General features: G+C 40.2%; 1 protein-coding gene across 5 annotated transcripts in view; it reads left to right on the top strand.

Annotated features, from left to right (window-relative positions):
- The window catches only part of nr3c2 (nuclear receptor subfamily 3, group C, member 2), a 326,244-nt gene that overhangs the window by 217,291 nt on the left and 93,735 nt on the right, over window positions 1–15,218 (top strand). For all 5 annotated transcript variants that reach the window (XM_043699476.1, XM_043699486.1, XM_043699456.1 and 2 more), the window contains exon 4: window positions 10,503–10,619. In XM_043699476.1, coding sequence (XP_043555411.1) covers window positions 10,503–10,619 — 117 coding nt within the window. The remainder of the gene's footprint in view (window positions 1–10,502; window positions 10,620–15,218) is intronic.

Genomic DNA, 15,218 nt, shown 5'->3' with positions numbered 1-15,218 from the left:
ACCGCGCCTTGGCGGCAGCTGCCCCAAGCTTCAGCGCGTCCCTCAACACGTAGTCCTGGACCTTGGAATGTGCCAGTCTGCAGCACACAGTCGGGGTCAACTCCTTCAGCTGGAAGATCAACAGGTTTCGGACCACCCAGAAAGCTAGTGCTTCCAATTAAACCTGTTGGTCTATAACCAGGTGTTGTGTGATTATTAACTTTGTCCATCCCAGTCCAACACCGGCACCTCCAAGTCATGGTTACCTGTTAGGCCGCTGCATTGAAATAAATGTTGTTTAATTTATCAGTCCTACCTCATTCTCTGCTTTGTTCTTGCCTGCTCTGAGTGTTTGACTTGCTTCTTTTCTCAACTGCACCAGTCTGAGCCTGATCTCTTTCCTCTCTATCTCCCTGGGTGTCGTCCCGCCCACCTCCCTTTACTGGTTTAAATCCTTCCAAGCAGTTCTAGCAAATCTCCCGCCAGTACATCAGTACTTTCCAATTCAGGTGCAATCCATTCTTCTTATACAGATCACCTCTAATGATCCAAAAATGTGAATCCTTCTCCTGTGCTCCTCAGCCACACATTCATCTGCTGTATTCTCTTATTCTTACCCTCACTAGCTTGTGGCAGCAGGTGTAATCTAGATATTACTGCTGTTGAGGAACCTACTTTTTAAAATGCTGCTAACTTCCTATATTCTCTCCTCAGAATTTCAGCCTTTTCTCCTTCTATGTCATTAGTTCCAATGTGTATAACAACCTCCTACTGGTCCCTCGTCCCTTTGAGAATATTCGGCACCCGCTCCAAGATAGCATTGATCCTGGATCCAGGGAGGCAACACACCATTCTGATGTCTCGCTGTTGTGCTGGCATTTTTGTGAATTTGACCCACATGATTTGTGACAATGACATAAGGGAAGCCAGCAAACTGAGGCCAAGTGCTTTCCCCAAATGGGCAGTAGTTCCTGAACTGTATTCACTTACCTTGTCTCGGCAAGCAACATTAACTCTTTTTTTATTTGGTGGCTGGAGGCAATTACCTACCCATCAATTCTTTCAGTGTGAAATCAAGGAACCTATACAAGGGGAGAAAAATCTAAGTTCTCAGCTTTAGATGAACTCAAAGTTTTAGTTTGTAAAGATGTAAACCTCTCTTTAGTTAATAATGAAATGGGAAAATATGATTATGTCTATATTATGTAAGTTATACTAGTCATAAACGATCTGCTGAATTTGTAGGCATTTCACTCCTTTGAAATAATTCTATTGTGCTACATGTCTCACAAGAGGAATTGGTACACCAATTTGCATGAGCTTCAGGTGTTTGCATTACAATTTTTCTGCATTTTTAGAACTGCATTTATGGCCTGAATTGTGTTGCATCTTTGGTAGGATTCCAGGTGGCCTATGACGAAAGTTGACTTGGTAGTGTGGTTGTGTGAGTTTTACACGTGATTCAAATGGTACCCATGAATCAAAAACACCACTCAGCACAAGTCACAGGCAGCGAGTGCTAGCACAAGGTCCTTTCTATAGACATAAAATTTCCCTTTGCTTCATCTTTCACTGTGCTGCACAGATGTATACCAGAACACATGCCTACAATGTCACCACATGCATTTATGAACTCTTGTTTTAAACCACAAAGAATTTCCAGAATTAGCTCTGTGGCCGTGATATTTACATCAAAAGTCTGATATAAAATCTAGGTCATTTTGTTCCCTGTGCAGATTAATCTAGACTAAAAAAAATAGAAATTTTGCTAGTTAACTTTTGGAATTCTTAGACTTAAAATTCAGGATGTAAATACAAGAAATGTGACAATATGTTTTGCAGTTTAAAATCGGAGCTGTCACAGGCAGGACTAGCTTGATTTTCTGCGCAGGAGCAAAATGTCTTTTGTGCCTACTCTCATTTTGAACTACATAATGAAAGAGAAGAAGAACTGTACTCATTTGTTTAATGTTCTATTTGATAACCACACACTTTCCACTCTTTTTGCTTTTGGTTGTTTGCATTAATGAATATATCAACTGGGCAAGGATATATCATATGTCTACAAAACTTGACTCCTTTATGTTTGAGAAATGTTAATGAATCTACGTTTAAATTAAATTGAAATATGATTCCTACATATGTGTAGCTACAGAATGCTGCTGGAGTATACATTTCTATTGCTTTAAGCTTTAATGTTGTATTGTTCTTAACTTCTTAAATGTGATACTCAGTTATTTAAACTTGGTGTTTAGCTTTACTTCCTTTACTACAGAATTTGATAACATCTCACTGTATGTTTTCACCATTTTGTTCAATCCTGTGACTGTTTCTGCTGTGTCGGATCGCCTGATGGTATCAGAATCTCTTCTGGCTGATTAACTGGCAAGGCCAAAGCCAATGGACATGATCTTATAGGGGTCGGAGCAACATGGGCTACAGAGATTTATGGCAGACATTGATGAGAAATCTGTCAAGAGGCTACTGCTTGGCCTGTACCTGCACCTGTCAGGAGTCGTTCAGAATGTTGGGCACCTTTGTGATGCTTGTTAGGAAGGTCTTGGCTAGAGGTTCCCATGAGTTGGTGGAGATAATACATAGTTTCAGGGAGGCTTTAAGAACATCCCTGAAACTTTTCCTTTGCCCTGCTGCAGGGCACCTTTTATGGCAAAGCTTGGAGAGAAAGCATGTTTTAAAAGTCCTGTGACAGGGATACAGACTACGTGCTTCCCCCAACACAGCTGATTGACCATAACCAGTGCCTCGATACTGGGGATGTTTTCCTGAGGAGGTCACTAATGTGGCTACTAATTCTTTCAGTATAGAATCAGAATCCATAGTGTGGAAGCTGGCAGTTTAGCCCATCAAGTCCACACCAAAGAGTATTCGACCCAAACCCACGCCCCTGTCCTATCCCTGTAACCCTGCATACTGTGGAGGAAACCAGGGTTCCCAAAGGAAACCCACACAGACACTGGGAGGATGTGCAAACTCCACAGGCGTCACTTGAGGGTGGAATTGAACCCTGGTGCTGTGAGGCAGCAGTGCTAACCACCGAGTCATCATGCCACCACAAAAGTTTGCAGGGACATCATGGTTGATATTTCTCCAGGGATTTGAGGAGTCTGGTAAACAATATTCGGTGCATATGGAAGGCTGCTCTGTAGACCATGATCTTGCTGCCAAGTTCTGATGTTGTAGTTGTCAAATATTCTGTTCTTAGCCAGCAGCTGCACTGATACACTGGATTGATATTAAACTGCATTGTCAGCATCTGTTGAAGACTCCCAAGGTTTGGGAAACTGCATCATCAGTGTCCATTGAAGAATTGATAGGCAATGTCCAGTGGCTCGCTGTGGTTCGTGATAGTTGGGGTCAGTTTGATTGGCAGAAGCAGACTATTAGGGGACTTCCATCTTACTGATATATAGGCCCTGTGAATGCATCAACATTAGTTTGGAGTTCTGCCTCAGTGTACACATGTGAAAGTGACGGCTGAGTGCTGCAGCTCATTGATGAGATTGGGGTGGTATTGATTGGAGACTGGAGGTGACACAAGTTGAACAATTATTTGCTAGTCCTGTTGATTAGCTTCACATCAGCAGTAAGCTTCAGAAAAATAGAGTGGAGTGTTGCCGTAAGGGAGAAGGAGAAAACCATTGGTGTGATGACTTGCATAACCCCAGTTTTCACGTAAATAAGAATAAATTGTCTGTGATGGTTTCATTGGGGGGGACCGTGGCTTGCATATCATTGTGCAGCAGGTGGTGATGATTATCTGCAGGTAATCAAAATTGAGAAGATTGCCTATAGTTCCTCCCAGTTGACAGAATCGAAGGCATTTGTGAAATCAAAAAAGGCCAGTATCAAGATTACTGCTGCTGTCTGCACTTTTCTTGGATTTTTCTTGCTGTGAAGATCATGCCCAGTGTGCATTGATGGATGGAATCCTAATTGTGACTCTGATAGGAGCTCTTCAAATACTGAGAGAAGACAATTGAGATGGATATTTGCAATACCTTTCTCTGTAGTTACCACAATTGACCTTCTTTCTTGAAGGTGACTACAATTACAACATTTCAGAGTTTACCTGGCATGCTGTCCTCCTTCCAGTTATGGGAGATGAGGAGAAAGTGAAGACTGCAGATGCTGGAGAGTCAGAGTCGAAAAGTGTGGTGCAGGAAAAGCACAGAAGGTGTGGCAGCATCCGAGGAGCAATAGATGAGATTGTATATATGAGTGAAGAGTGCTTCTCAACTGTACTTTAGCATTTTAACAGTTGTTTGTATCAGTGGCCTTGTAGGTTCACAGTTATCTGATGGCATCTCAACATCCTGTTGGGTTGAGGTTATGCTAAGACAGTTGTGGGTAGCATAAGAATGTGGTTAAGGACATTCACATTGAGATAAAGCAAAGAGCTGCGGATGCTGGAACTCTGAAATAAAAACAGAAAGTGCAGCAACTGCAGAGAGCAGAACGGAGTCAACATTTTGAGTCCAGTGACCCTTTGTTTTATTGCAGTCACAATAAGGACTGAATCTTTGTTGAGGAGGTCTGCAAAGATCTCCCCGCAGTAAGCGCTCACTGTTTCTCTGTCTTTGGTGAGTGCTCTCCATTCTTAGCTCTAATTGTAATGGAACCTTGCTGGAAATGATTTAAAAAAACTAAGACTTTTAAGAAATACTTTACTGGAACTGAAGTAGGGAGAATTCTGACCACTGCACACTGAAGACGACTGTTACTGCATTCAGCATCCTCCAGATTACCCAATTGTCTCTCTGTCTCCCCAAGAATCTCCCCACCCCAACTACTGCAACCACACTCAGGACCTGCCTGAAGGTAACTGCCAATGATGCAGTAACTCAAAATAAAATACTGATTCAGTGATGAGTCATCCAGAGATGACATACATCACTAACCTGCCAATCCCATTTGATTAACAGTCATAGAAACACTGAAAATACAAGCAGGTGTTGACCAATCTCTGGAAGAGAATTCCACAGCTTTATTACCATCCGAATGAAGAAATTTCTCCTTATCTTGGTGTGAAATGACCTATCATGTATCCTGAGACCAAGATGTATTGTATTTGGACTTGCAGAAGACATTTTTAAGCATGTTACGGGCTTAGGGTAGGGGTACGAGTCGAGGTGGGATGCTCTTCAATGGGTCGATGCGGACTCGATGGATGAACAGGCCTCTTGCCACACTGTAGGGATTCTATGATGAATCTTTTAGCCATGTTATGATATGTTTTACATTCTGACCAATCATGCGAGTTATCACTCATCTTAGCAAAGTTTATATTTTCTTCTTAAGTTTGAAGCCTTCCCCAGATTCTTTAATGAACAATGGATGGTGGGTCCTCCCTTTGGAATTTTTCTTTACAGTAAGAAATACATATATTGAGTATTCTTAAGTATTTTCTTAAATGTTTGATACAATGATCAATCCTTATAGAGACTGAGTGACATTGCCTGTGACGAAATGGGTGTTGAAATCAAGCAACAAGTGCAGCAAGCCCATCTTGACATTGAGATAATCTTGTTCGATCCTTTTAGATATTTTCTAATCAACCTATATATCTGTCAAACAGGTGGGACTTGAACCTGAGTTTCTTGACTCAGACTCAGGGACATTACCACTATGCCACAAGAACCCTCTCAATCCATCTTTTATGTTTTGCACAAGTGCTATGGTAAGATTTTTATTAGGTAGCAGTAAGATGCCAATTGAAAGAGACTAACACCTATTAAACAAGTTAATTTCTTACTTATCCCTATGCCATCAGCATATTTAGCAACCCATACCTTCAATCCCTTCATCCAAACCATTTATCTAAATTGTAAAAAGGTGAGACCCCATCAATGATCCATTAGCCTACTCTCTGTTTTCTGTTATCTAGCTCGTCTTCTGTCATGCCATTGTGTTATTATATATGCTATGAGATTATATTTTCTGCAATAACCTTCGATGTGATATCTTATCAAATGCCTCTGGAAAGCCAAATGCAGAATATCCACTAATTCCCCATGATCCACAGATTGTTACTTGTGGAAAGAATTCCTTTCACAAAACCGTATTGGGTCTGGCTGCCTTAAGGTCCAGATTCATTTCTTGACATTGTGGAGGGAACTTAACTCATGATCTGGATGTGCTACAACCAACCCAGAAACTTGTGTTAAAGACAAAGAAGAGTCATATTGAACTTGAAACATTAACTCTATTTCTCTTCCCACAGATGCTCCCCGATCTGTTGAGTTTCTCCAGCATTAACTACATATGATCAGGACTTGAGTTGGAAAAGAATGGAAAATACTCTGTTTTCCAGCACTGCAATCAATTGCTTTGATGAAAACAAATGGCACATAAACATAAAATTGTTCATAGGAATTAAAAGCCCAGCTTTAAATATAGATTTTTACCAAAGGTACATAAACAAGAGGTTCCTCTTAGACCCATAATCTCATTTCCTAGTACACCGACATACAGACTAACAAAGGAACTGCAATGCAAACTGAAACACCCAGTAGGTGATTCAAGCTACTCCATCCACCCCACCCAGGAATTCCTTAACATCATCAAAGACACCAAGGTAGAGGACAACAAGATCATGATTTCCTTTGACGTGACAGCTCTATTCACATTAATAAACATCATCCTAGCCAAAGAAACACTGGCCTCACTGCTAGACAAACCAAGGACAAACACCTGACAGCACCATCTCCATCAGCAAGGACAGCACCCTAAAACTACTACAACTGTGCTTCACAACCCACTTCACCTTCAACAACAAGACCCGCAAACAAATCAATGGGGCGCCTATGGGATCACCAATATCAAGACTCTTAGCAGAAGCAGTTATGCAGAGGTTAGACCGAAAATCCCTTCCCACAATCCAGCCCAAGCTTTAGGTCCGCTATGTGGATGACACCTTTATCATCACAAAACGCAACAAATTAGCAGAAACCCACAAACACATAAACAACATCCTTACTGGTATAAGGTTCACCAAAGAGGAAGAGAACAACAACAGACTCCCCTTCCCAGACAACTCAGTTGAACGCAAAGCCAATGGAGAGCCGCAGAACAGCGGCTACAGGAAAGCCACACACACTGACCAGATACTCAATTACAGGAGCAATCATCCCAACACCCACAACCGGGGCTGCATCAGCACATTATTTAAATGAGCCACAACACACTGCAGCACCCAAGGGCTAAGAGAAGCCAGGGAAAACCACCTGTACAACGTATTCAGAAACAATGAGTACCTGGTAAACACAGTCTGCCGATTCCTACACAACAGAACTAAACAAGAAGACAACACGTCCCGAAACTCTGGCCACCCTGCCATACATTAAAGACATCTTGTAGATGACGACCAGACTACTCCAGCCCCTAGGCAGCATGGTAGTCCACAAACCTACCACCACACTGAATCAGCTCCTGATGAATTTAAAGACCCCATACCAACAACTAGGAGAACAAACGTGATGTACAAAATACCCTGCAAGGACTGCAACAAACATTACACTGGACAGATGGGCAGGAAACTAGCCACCAGGATACATGAGTACCAAATAGCCACCATAAGACTTGACCAACTATCACTAGTGTCCATACACGCAGATGAAGAGGGACATCAGTTCAACTGGGACAATACATCCATCCTAGGACAGGGGGCTAAACACACAGGAATTCCTGGAGGCCTGGCATTCACACCAGAACTCCATTAATAAACATATCGATTTGGACCCCATTTACTAACCTCTCAGAAAAAGAACCAGAAGTGATATCACCCACCACAACAGACCAAGACAGATAAATAACAAGCGGGACAGAACACCAGCGCTTCATCTGATGATGTCACTAGCGGTGTTCCGCAAGGATCTGTTTTGGGACCATTGCTGTTTGTCATTTTTATAAATGACCTGGAAGAGGGGTTAGAAGGTACTGCGCTGTATTCTTCTATGTTCTAACATGGTGATGAAACAGCTGAGAACAAATCTACCAGCTCAGTGAGCAAACCTACAATCTGATCCACAACCTGAGCTATAAATCTTGTTCAAAATCACAGATTTTTACTTTAGGTGATTTTTCCAGGGGAGCAATAGCTAGCCCTTGGTATTTTTAGACTGAAAATAATACTTCAAGGGTTGCATTTTCTATTTTTATAATTGTGTATGTATTTGACTAGGAATATCTGTCATTGATGTCATAGACAAATTATGTGTTCATATGATCATCTTCATATTTTGACAGAAGTGTTAATTTATAAAAATATTAGAGTATAGTATCAGTGCTGTTGGTTCTTTCCATTAACTGTTTCAATCTTTTAACAACGACTAAGAAATTGTGAACTATAATATTAGAATTACACAGCTTCCTCTTAAATTACTGGCTTGGGTATTCAATTTTCATAGATTTAACTTCACAAAGATTTTGAAGTATAAGGGCTTTATATGTCAGAAGCACAAATAGAAATGCTTCACAGGATTCCCATGAAGATGAGTTTTCACATATCAATATTTTTCTTTACCTGTTTCATAACCATTTTGTCTAACAACTATCTTGTTTATTTTGCTTCAAATCTTGTAATTTGGTGCACTTTATGTTACACTCTGAGTGTCACTGTTATGTTTTTGTCACACATTTTTCACCAGTATTTTTCTACAAAAATGTGATTTGCTTATGTAAAATTGTCAGCAATAATTATACAATAGTGCAGACATGGCTTTGGGGGAGGTGAGGTCATAGGGAGTGGAGGAAGGTAACGGTGTCAGAAGCAAAGAGCAGGGGTTGGCTCTCAGCAGTGACTCCCCTATCTTGGGTGCAGACTCTCAATCGTGCATAAATTAGTGCAAATTGAATAATTCTGCCCTCCTTCACCCAGCAACCTCCTAACCTGTTCTGAAGAAGGGTTACTGGATGTGAAACATTAACTCTGCTTTGTCTCCACAGATGCTGCCAAACCTGTTGGGTTTTTCCAGAAATTTCTGCTTTTGTTTCTTATTTCCAGCATCTGCAGTTCTTTGAGGTTTTTTTTGCTTAGCTCCCTACCCTCGCTGGTGGGCTAATTCTTTCTTGTCTTGCCTGGAGCTGAAGTAATTGCAGCCCAAGTGGGATGAGGCCTTCAGATAGTCACAATTTTACTACTTAAGGGTCTCAATTTATGGCTGGCTGGAAATGTTGGGATTGTGCCTTTGCAGCCAGAACCTAACTCCTGTGGTGACAGCAAGGCAACGTGTATCTTCCGTCATGCCAACTTCCCCAACTTTCTGTGGAAACATGATGTAATCATCCCCATTTTCCTCTCACACAGAATAAAACAAAGAACTGCAGATGCTGAAAATCTTTGCTGTTTCTGGCAACTGAATATTCCTCAGGAAGAGGAGGGAAGGAAACTATTCATCTCTAAGTGTCATCATTATTACTTACCAAACACTGTCTACAGAGTTAATAAATTGTATCTAAGTAAAATTATGATGTAAAGAACCATAAAATCCACACCTGGAATTACTAGATGATACGTGTAATTTGAAGTTATTGTTTCATCAGGGTGACTTCAATTTTGGTACAGCCCTTTAATGCCACAGTCAAATACTGCTTTGGTATCAAAAGCAGTAACTCCGTCCATCCCTCTGGAGTTCATTTTTGTTCATGTTTGGACCAAGGTTGTAATGAGAAGAAAGTGAGCCAGAGTCGCAAATTGTGGTGCTGGAAAAGCACAGGAGGTGAGGCAGCATCCGAGAAGCAGGACAGTCAGGGTAATAGTGATAGGTCGGTTGGGAGGGTGGCCTCTATTATCATATATTATCATATATTGGCCTCCATTACTATTACCCCCATCTGCATCTACCTATAGCCTTCCCAGCTACCTTCTCCTCCCCCACTCCCCCTATTTATCTCTCCGCCTCCTTCCACCCCCACATTCCTGACGAAGGGCTATTGCCCAAAATGTCCACTGTCCTGCTCCTCGGATGCTGCCTCACCTCCTGTGCTTTTCCAGCGCCATACTATTCTGTATGTCCTCATACTGTAATGAGGTCAGAAGCCGAGTGTTTCCGGTCATCTAACATGGAGCATCAGTGAGCAGATTATTGTTGAATAAATGCTGTTTGACAGTACTTGTGATGAAATCTTGCCACATTTTGTTGATGTTTGAGACTAGACTAATGGGGTTGGAATTGACTAATTAGTTCTGCTTTTACCTTAGTTGGTTCATACCTGGATAATTTTCCACATTGCTGAGTGGTTGCTAGTATTGTTTGAACTGTAATTACTTATACTATACATATTTATGAGGTTTTGGCACTGCATGCTCTGCTTTTATGCCATTCTTAAGTATTTCACGTGGTGATGATTATCATATGTTTTCTGAATTCGCATAGTAATCTAGGAAGCATAAATCCAGGCAACTGATTCACCAAACTGACGTGAGTCTGTGTAAGGTCGAGTTATTTAGCTGTCAAAATAGTATCTTATTGACTTTTTACATTTTACTTTTTTTACCTAACTAGGGCAGCAAAATTACTTGTGTGCCGGACGAAATGACTGCATTATTGACAAAATCCGCAGAAAAAACTGCCCAGCTTGTCGATTACGGAAGTGTTTTAAAGCTGGGATGAACTTGGGAGGTAATTTTGTTTCTTTCTTTAAGTAAACCTTAGCAGACAGAAACCATTTGTCATCCACTTTTTAAAAAAACATGATTTCGCTTTCGCAAAACAATGCCTTTCCTTTCTTCATCAGTTAAACCCTCCTTTCTTAATATGACTCTGTGATAATACCGTTTCTTAAGTTAAATATATCCTATATTTTATTGTACCAAAACACTCAAACATGTTGCCGAACAAGGTGACAGCAAGGGATAGCATACAGTTCTACTGCCTCTGGAACCCTAGGTCAAATCATGCCCATGGTGGGTTGGATACAAGCCTTTCTGCTCACTGGCTGCTATGATATAATTTGGATATTGGCCCCACAATGGTGAACTGTTCCTAATTTGACACAATTTTTGTGTAAAGAGATCATAATGATGGCTGTTGAGGGAAGTAGGTTTGCCATAACAAAGCACTTAAATGCCTTAATATGTTCAGAAACTTGCTTTAATACAGTTTATTTATTAGTATGACTTTCTATTAAGATTACTTGCAGAATCCTACTTTTAGTTACTTTTAGGTAGTTAAAATCAGTCTCATGGCAACACAAAGTTATCTCATGAGAAAACACATAGGCAGGAAACTGAATCATAGAATCCCTACAGTGTGGAAACATGCCCTTCGGCCCAACAAGTCCACACCGACCCGCCGAAGAGTAACCCACCCAGACCCATTCCCCTATACTATTATCCTATATTTACCTCTGATTAATGCACCTAACCTACACATCCCCTGAACACTATGGGCAATTTAGCATGGCCAATTCACCTAACCTGCACATCTTTGGATTGTGGGAGGAAATTGGACCACCCAGAGGAAACCCACACCAGCTGAAATAAAACAAGAACAATAACAGCTCCCAATAAGATGTTTCTGTAGTTTAACTGAAAACCCAGAACCACTTCCACTGGAAAAACAAAACCACTCATGAAAGTAAGATAATTTAAAATTATATTCTAGTTTTTTAATAAAATATGAATATTTGCATTCTTAAATTAACATTTGGGTTTAACATCTTAGTATCTATAACAATCCTGTACAAAGCAGCATTACAATTCATGAGAATTTGTTTTCAATATTTCCAGAAACAGACAGTGATCAAATACGTTTATGATTTTGACTATATTACAAGATCTAAATATTTGCAAAATAATGGAGTGAGATCCTCAAGTGGTTTAGAAAGTGTTTTAACAATACATGCTGAAAATTGGCCATTCATTCAGAATCGCTGTAAGGATTATTCAAAAAGCTAATGAGATGTTAGGATAGATCACAGTGACATTTGACTGCAGTTCAGAATAAATTATTTCAGTTTTTCTTGTCAAGACTACATTTGGTATCTGAGCAACAACATTAAAAATTTAAACTCTTGTCATCGGACTTTGCCCACAGGAGAACATACTGGGAATTTTTGCCTGTTTTTCCATGATTTTCCATCTACAATGAACCATGAGGAGTGCGCCTCCAAAGTTCTGATCTGCAACTCTGAAAGCTTTCCATTATTATTAAAATAATCCATTATTATTGAAATAACCTTAGTCCTATACACCTTTTTGGTACTCTAGTTTTAGAAGAACATTGGTCCATTGTGTAATGTTTGAAGGGAGGCCTTGAAAATAATTATGGGACTTGAGCTGGAATTTATGGCGAGATATAGGGAGAGTTCAACTTTTCTGAAGACAGTATCAATCACATAATTTACAGGTATGTAAAGTGTTGACTGGCATAAACAATATGGATGTAATCATACCATTTAACATAAATTGTGCAATTACAATGCAGCATAGATTCAAACTGAGCAAACCTTATATATCACTGGCCATTAGGAAGATTTTCAGTGCTCTCAGAATACTACATACTGGAGAACATATCTGACAATCATAACATGATAGAATTTCAGGATTAGTTTGAAAAGAGGAACTGTGGACCCTAAGACTAATGAAAGGTAATTATTAAGCTATGAAGGCAGAGCTAGTTAAAATGATCTTGAATATTGAGTGAAAATCTAGAACAATGGAGATGCAATGATAGACTTTTAAGGATTACTTACTAAATCGCTGTTAAGAAAACAAAATGAGAAAGAAAAATTGCGAAAGATGCATCATTCTTAGCTGAATAAGGAAGGATCAAATGACAAGAAACACTGTACAAATCTGCAGAAATTAACAGTAAATCAGAAGATTTTCCAGGTTTTAAGAACCAGCAAAGAATTAGTAAAAAAAAGAGGAAGGAAGTAGAGTTTGAGAGGAAGCTAGCTGGTAATATAAAAGCAGACGACCTTTCTTTCAAGGGGCTTAAAATAAGTAGCTGCAGAGATAGTAGATGGATTGATTCTAAACGTCCAAAATGTTTCCCAGCATCCCTACTCCCAATTATTGCATACATGCTGCCCCTATACAATTCATGTTAACTCCGATGAAGAGTCATCTAGACTCAAAACATTAGCTTGCAATCTTTCCATGGATGCCTGAAGATACACTGTGATTTCCAGCATTTTGTTTTCACCACCTGGTCTAAGGTTGCACTGTCCACAGCTCACATCGTTCAGGGCCTGGGAAGATTCTGTCCTTTATCTCTTTTTGACAACTTACGTTCATACCTCATTAGCAAATTTCCATTATGTCTCCCAGCAGATTGCAAAATAGCTAATATAATATTTTTATTCAAGGAGGATGTTAGAAAATAACAAACAAGCCTGTTAGCCTAATATCTATTATAGGGACATTACTAGAAACATTCAATAAAGAGATTATAGTATTAATTTGGAGATGCTGGTGTTGGACCGGGGTGGATAAAGTTAAAAATCACACAATACCAGGTTATAGTCAAACAGGTTTATTTGGAAGCACTAGCTTTTGGAGCACTGTTCCTTCATCAGGATACTTTGAAAATTATCATGTCAGACAGATTCAAGATGACTTTGTGGAAGAGAAATCATGTTTAACTAAGTTATTAGAATCCTTTGAACAAGTAACAAGCATGATAAGTAAATAGGAACCTGTGGATGTGGTCAACTTAGATTTCCAAAAGGCATTTTAATAAGGTGCAACATCAAAGTATCACATAAGATAAAACAAGCTGGTGTAGAAGGCAACATATTAGCAGTGAGAAAGGATTAATAAACTAAAAGGAAACAGAGAATTGTGAATGGGTCTTTTTTGGTAAGCTGTAAGTAGTGGAGTGCTACAGAGCTCAGTGCTGCAACCTCAGTTACTTACAATCCACTTTACTTACTTGGGCAAAGAGGTTGAATGCATGTTGGCTAAATTTGCTAATGAGGTAGGAACGTAAGTTGTCAAAAAGAGAAAAAGGACAATCTTCCCAGGCCCTGAACGATGTGAGCTGTGGACAGTGCAACCTTAGACCAGGTGGTGAAAACAAAATGCTGGAAATCACAGTGTATCTTCAGGCATCCATGGAAAGATTGCAAGCTAATGTTTTGAGTCTAGATGACTCTTCATCGGAGTTAACATGAATTGTATAGGGGCAGCATGTATGCAATAGTTGGGAGTAGGGATGAGAGGAGAAAGGCTAATAATGCAGATTAAGTGATTGAAAAGTGAGCATGGCAGAACAATGGCTTGTCTAACTGCCAAACCGGAGAGAACAGAGTGTCCTACTGAAGTGGGATGGTATTATAACCTCCCTTGGCTGGCTTGGGGGACGATTATCGGCCTCCTCAGCAGCACCCTGTCCAGTATGACCTCCAGGTCCCTGTCCGCAAAGCAGAATGCTAGTTTCTACTGTCTGGGACAATATCATGAACAGTGCAGGGCAGCTTCAGACTACCAACAATTCACCTGGTGCACAACAGCTTTTCCAAGGCCAAAGATCCCAGGATATCCCACCAGTAGTGAATAATTATAGCTATGGCAAGTGGGAGCATTGGGCTAGCATTAGATGAGGGCACCATAGGGATGTGGTAGGTAGTCAATGTCGCAAGTTATCGTAATTATGCAAGAAAAACCTCACAGAGGGAAACCTTCTAGAAAACTCAGCACAAATGACATTTAGCCAAAATATGAGAAAATCCTGCCCAGATTCTGCATTGGGACATCCTAAGTGAGTGCACGAGCAAAGATCTGACAAATGATATCTCATGTGGAAAAAGGTGAACATACAGCAGGGAGAATAGAAAATGAGTATACTGTTTAAATAGAAATGTATCGCAGAATACAGGGATAACTAGCCATTTGGATACAGAACTGGCTCAAAGGTAGAAGACAGAGGTTGGTGGTGGAGGGTTGTTTTTTCAGACTGGAGGCCTGTGACTAGTGGAGTGCCACAAGGATCAGTGCTGGGTCCTCTACTTTTTGTCATTTACATAAATGATTTGGATGCGAGCATAAGAGGTATAGTTAGTAAGTTTGTAGATGACACTGAAATTGGGGATGTAGTAGACAGTGAAGAGGGTTAACTCAGATTACACCAGGATCTTGACCAGATGGGATAATGGGCTGAGAAGTGACAGATGGAGTTTAATTCCGATAAATGCAAGGTGGTGCATTTTGGGAAAGCAAATCTTAGCAGGATTTATACATTTAATGGTAAGGTTCTAGGGAGTGTTGCTGAACA

This window comes from Chiloscyllium plagiosum, chromosome 1 (genome assembly GCF_004010195.1).
Source record: "Chiloscyllium plagiosum isolate BGI_BamShark_2017 chromosome 1, ASM401019v2, whole genome shotgun sequence".
Classification (NCBI taxonomy): domain Eukaryota; kingdom Metazoa; phylum Chordata; class Chondrichthyes; order Orectolobiformes; family Hemiscylliidae; genus Chiloscyllium; species Chiloscyllium plagiosum.
The sequence above is the reverse complement of the archived record's forward strand: the minus strand, read 5'-3'. Positions and strand labels throughout refer to the sequence as shown.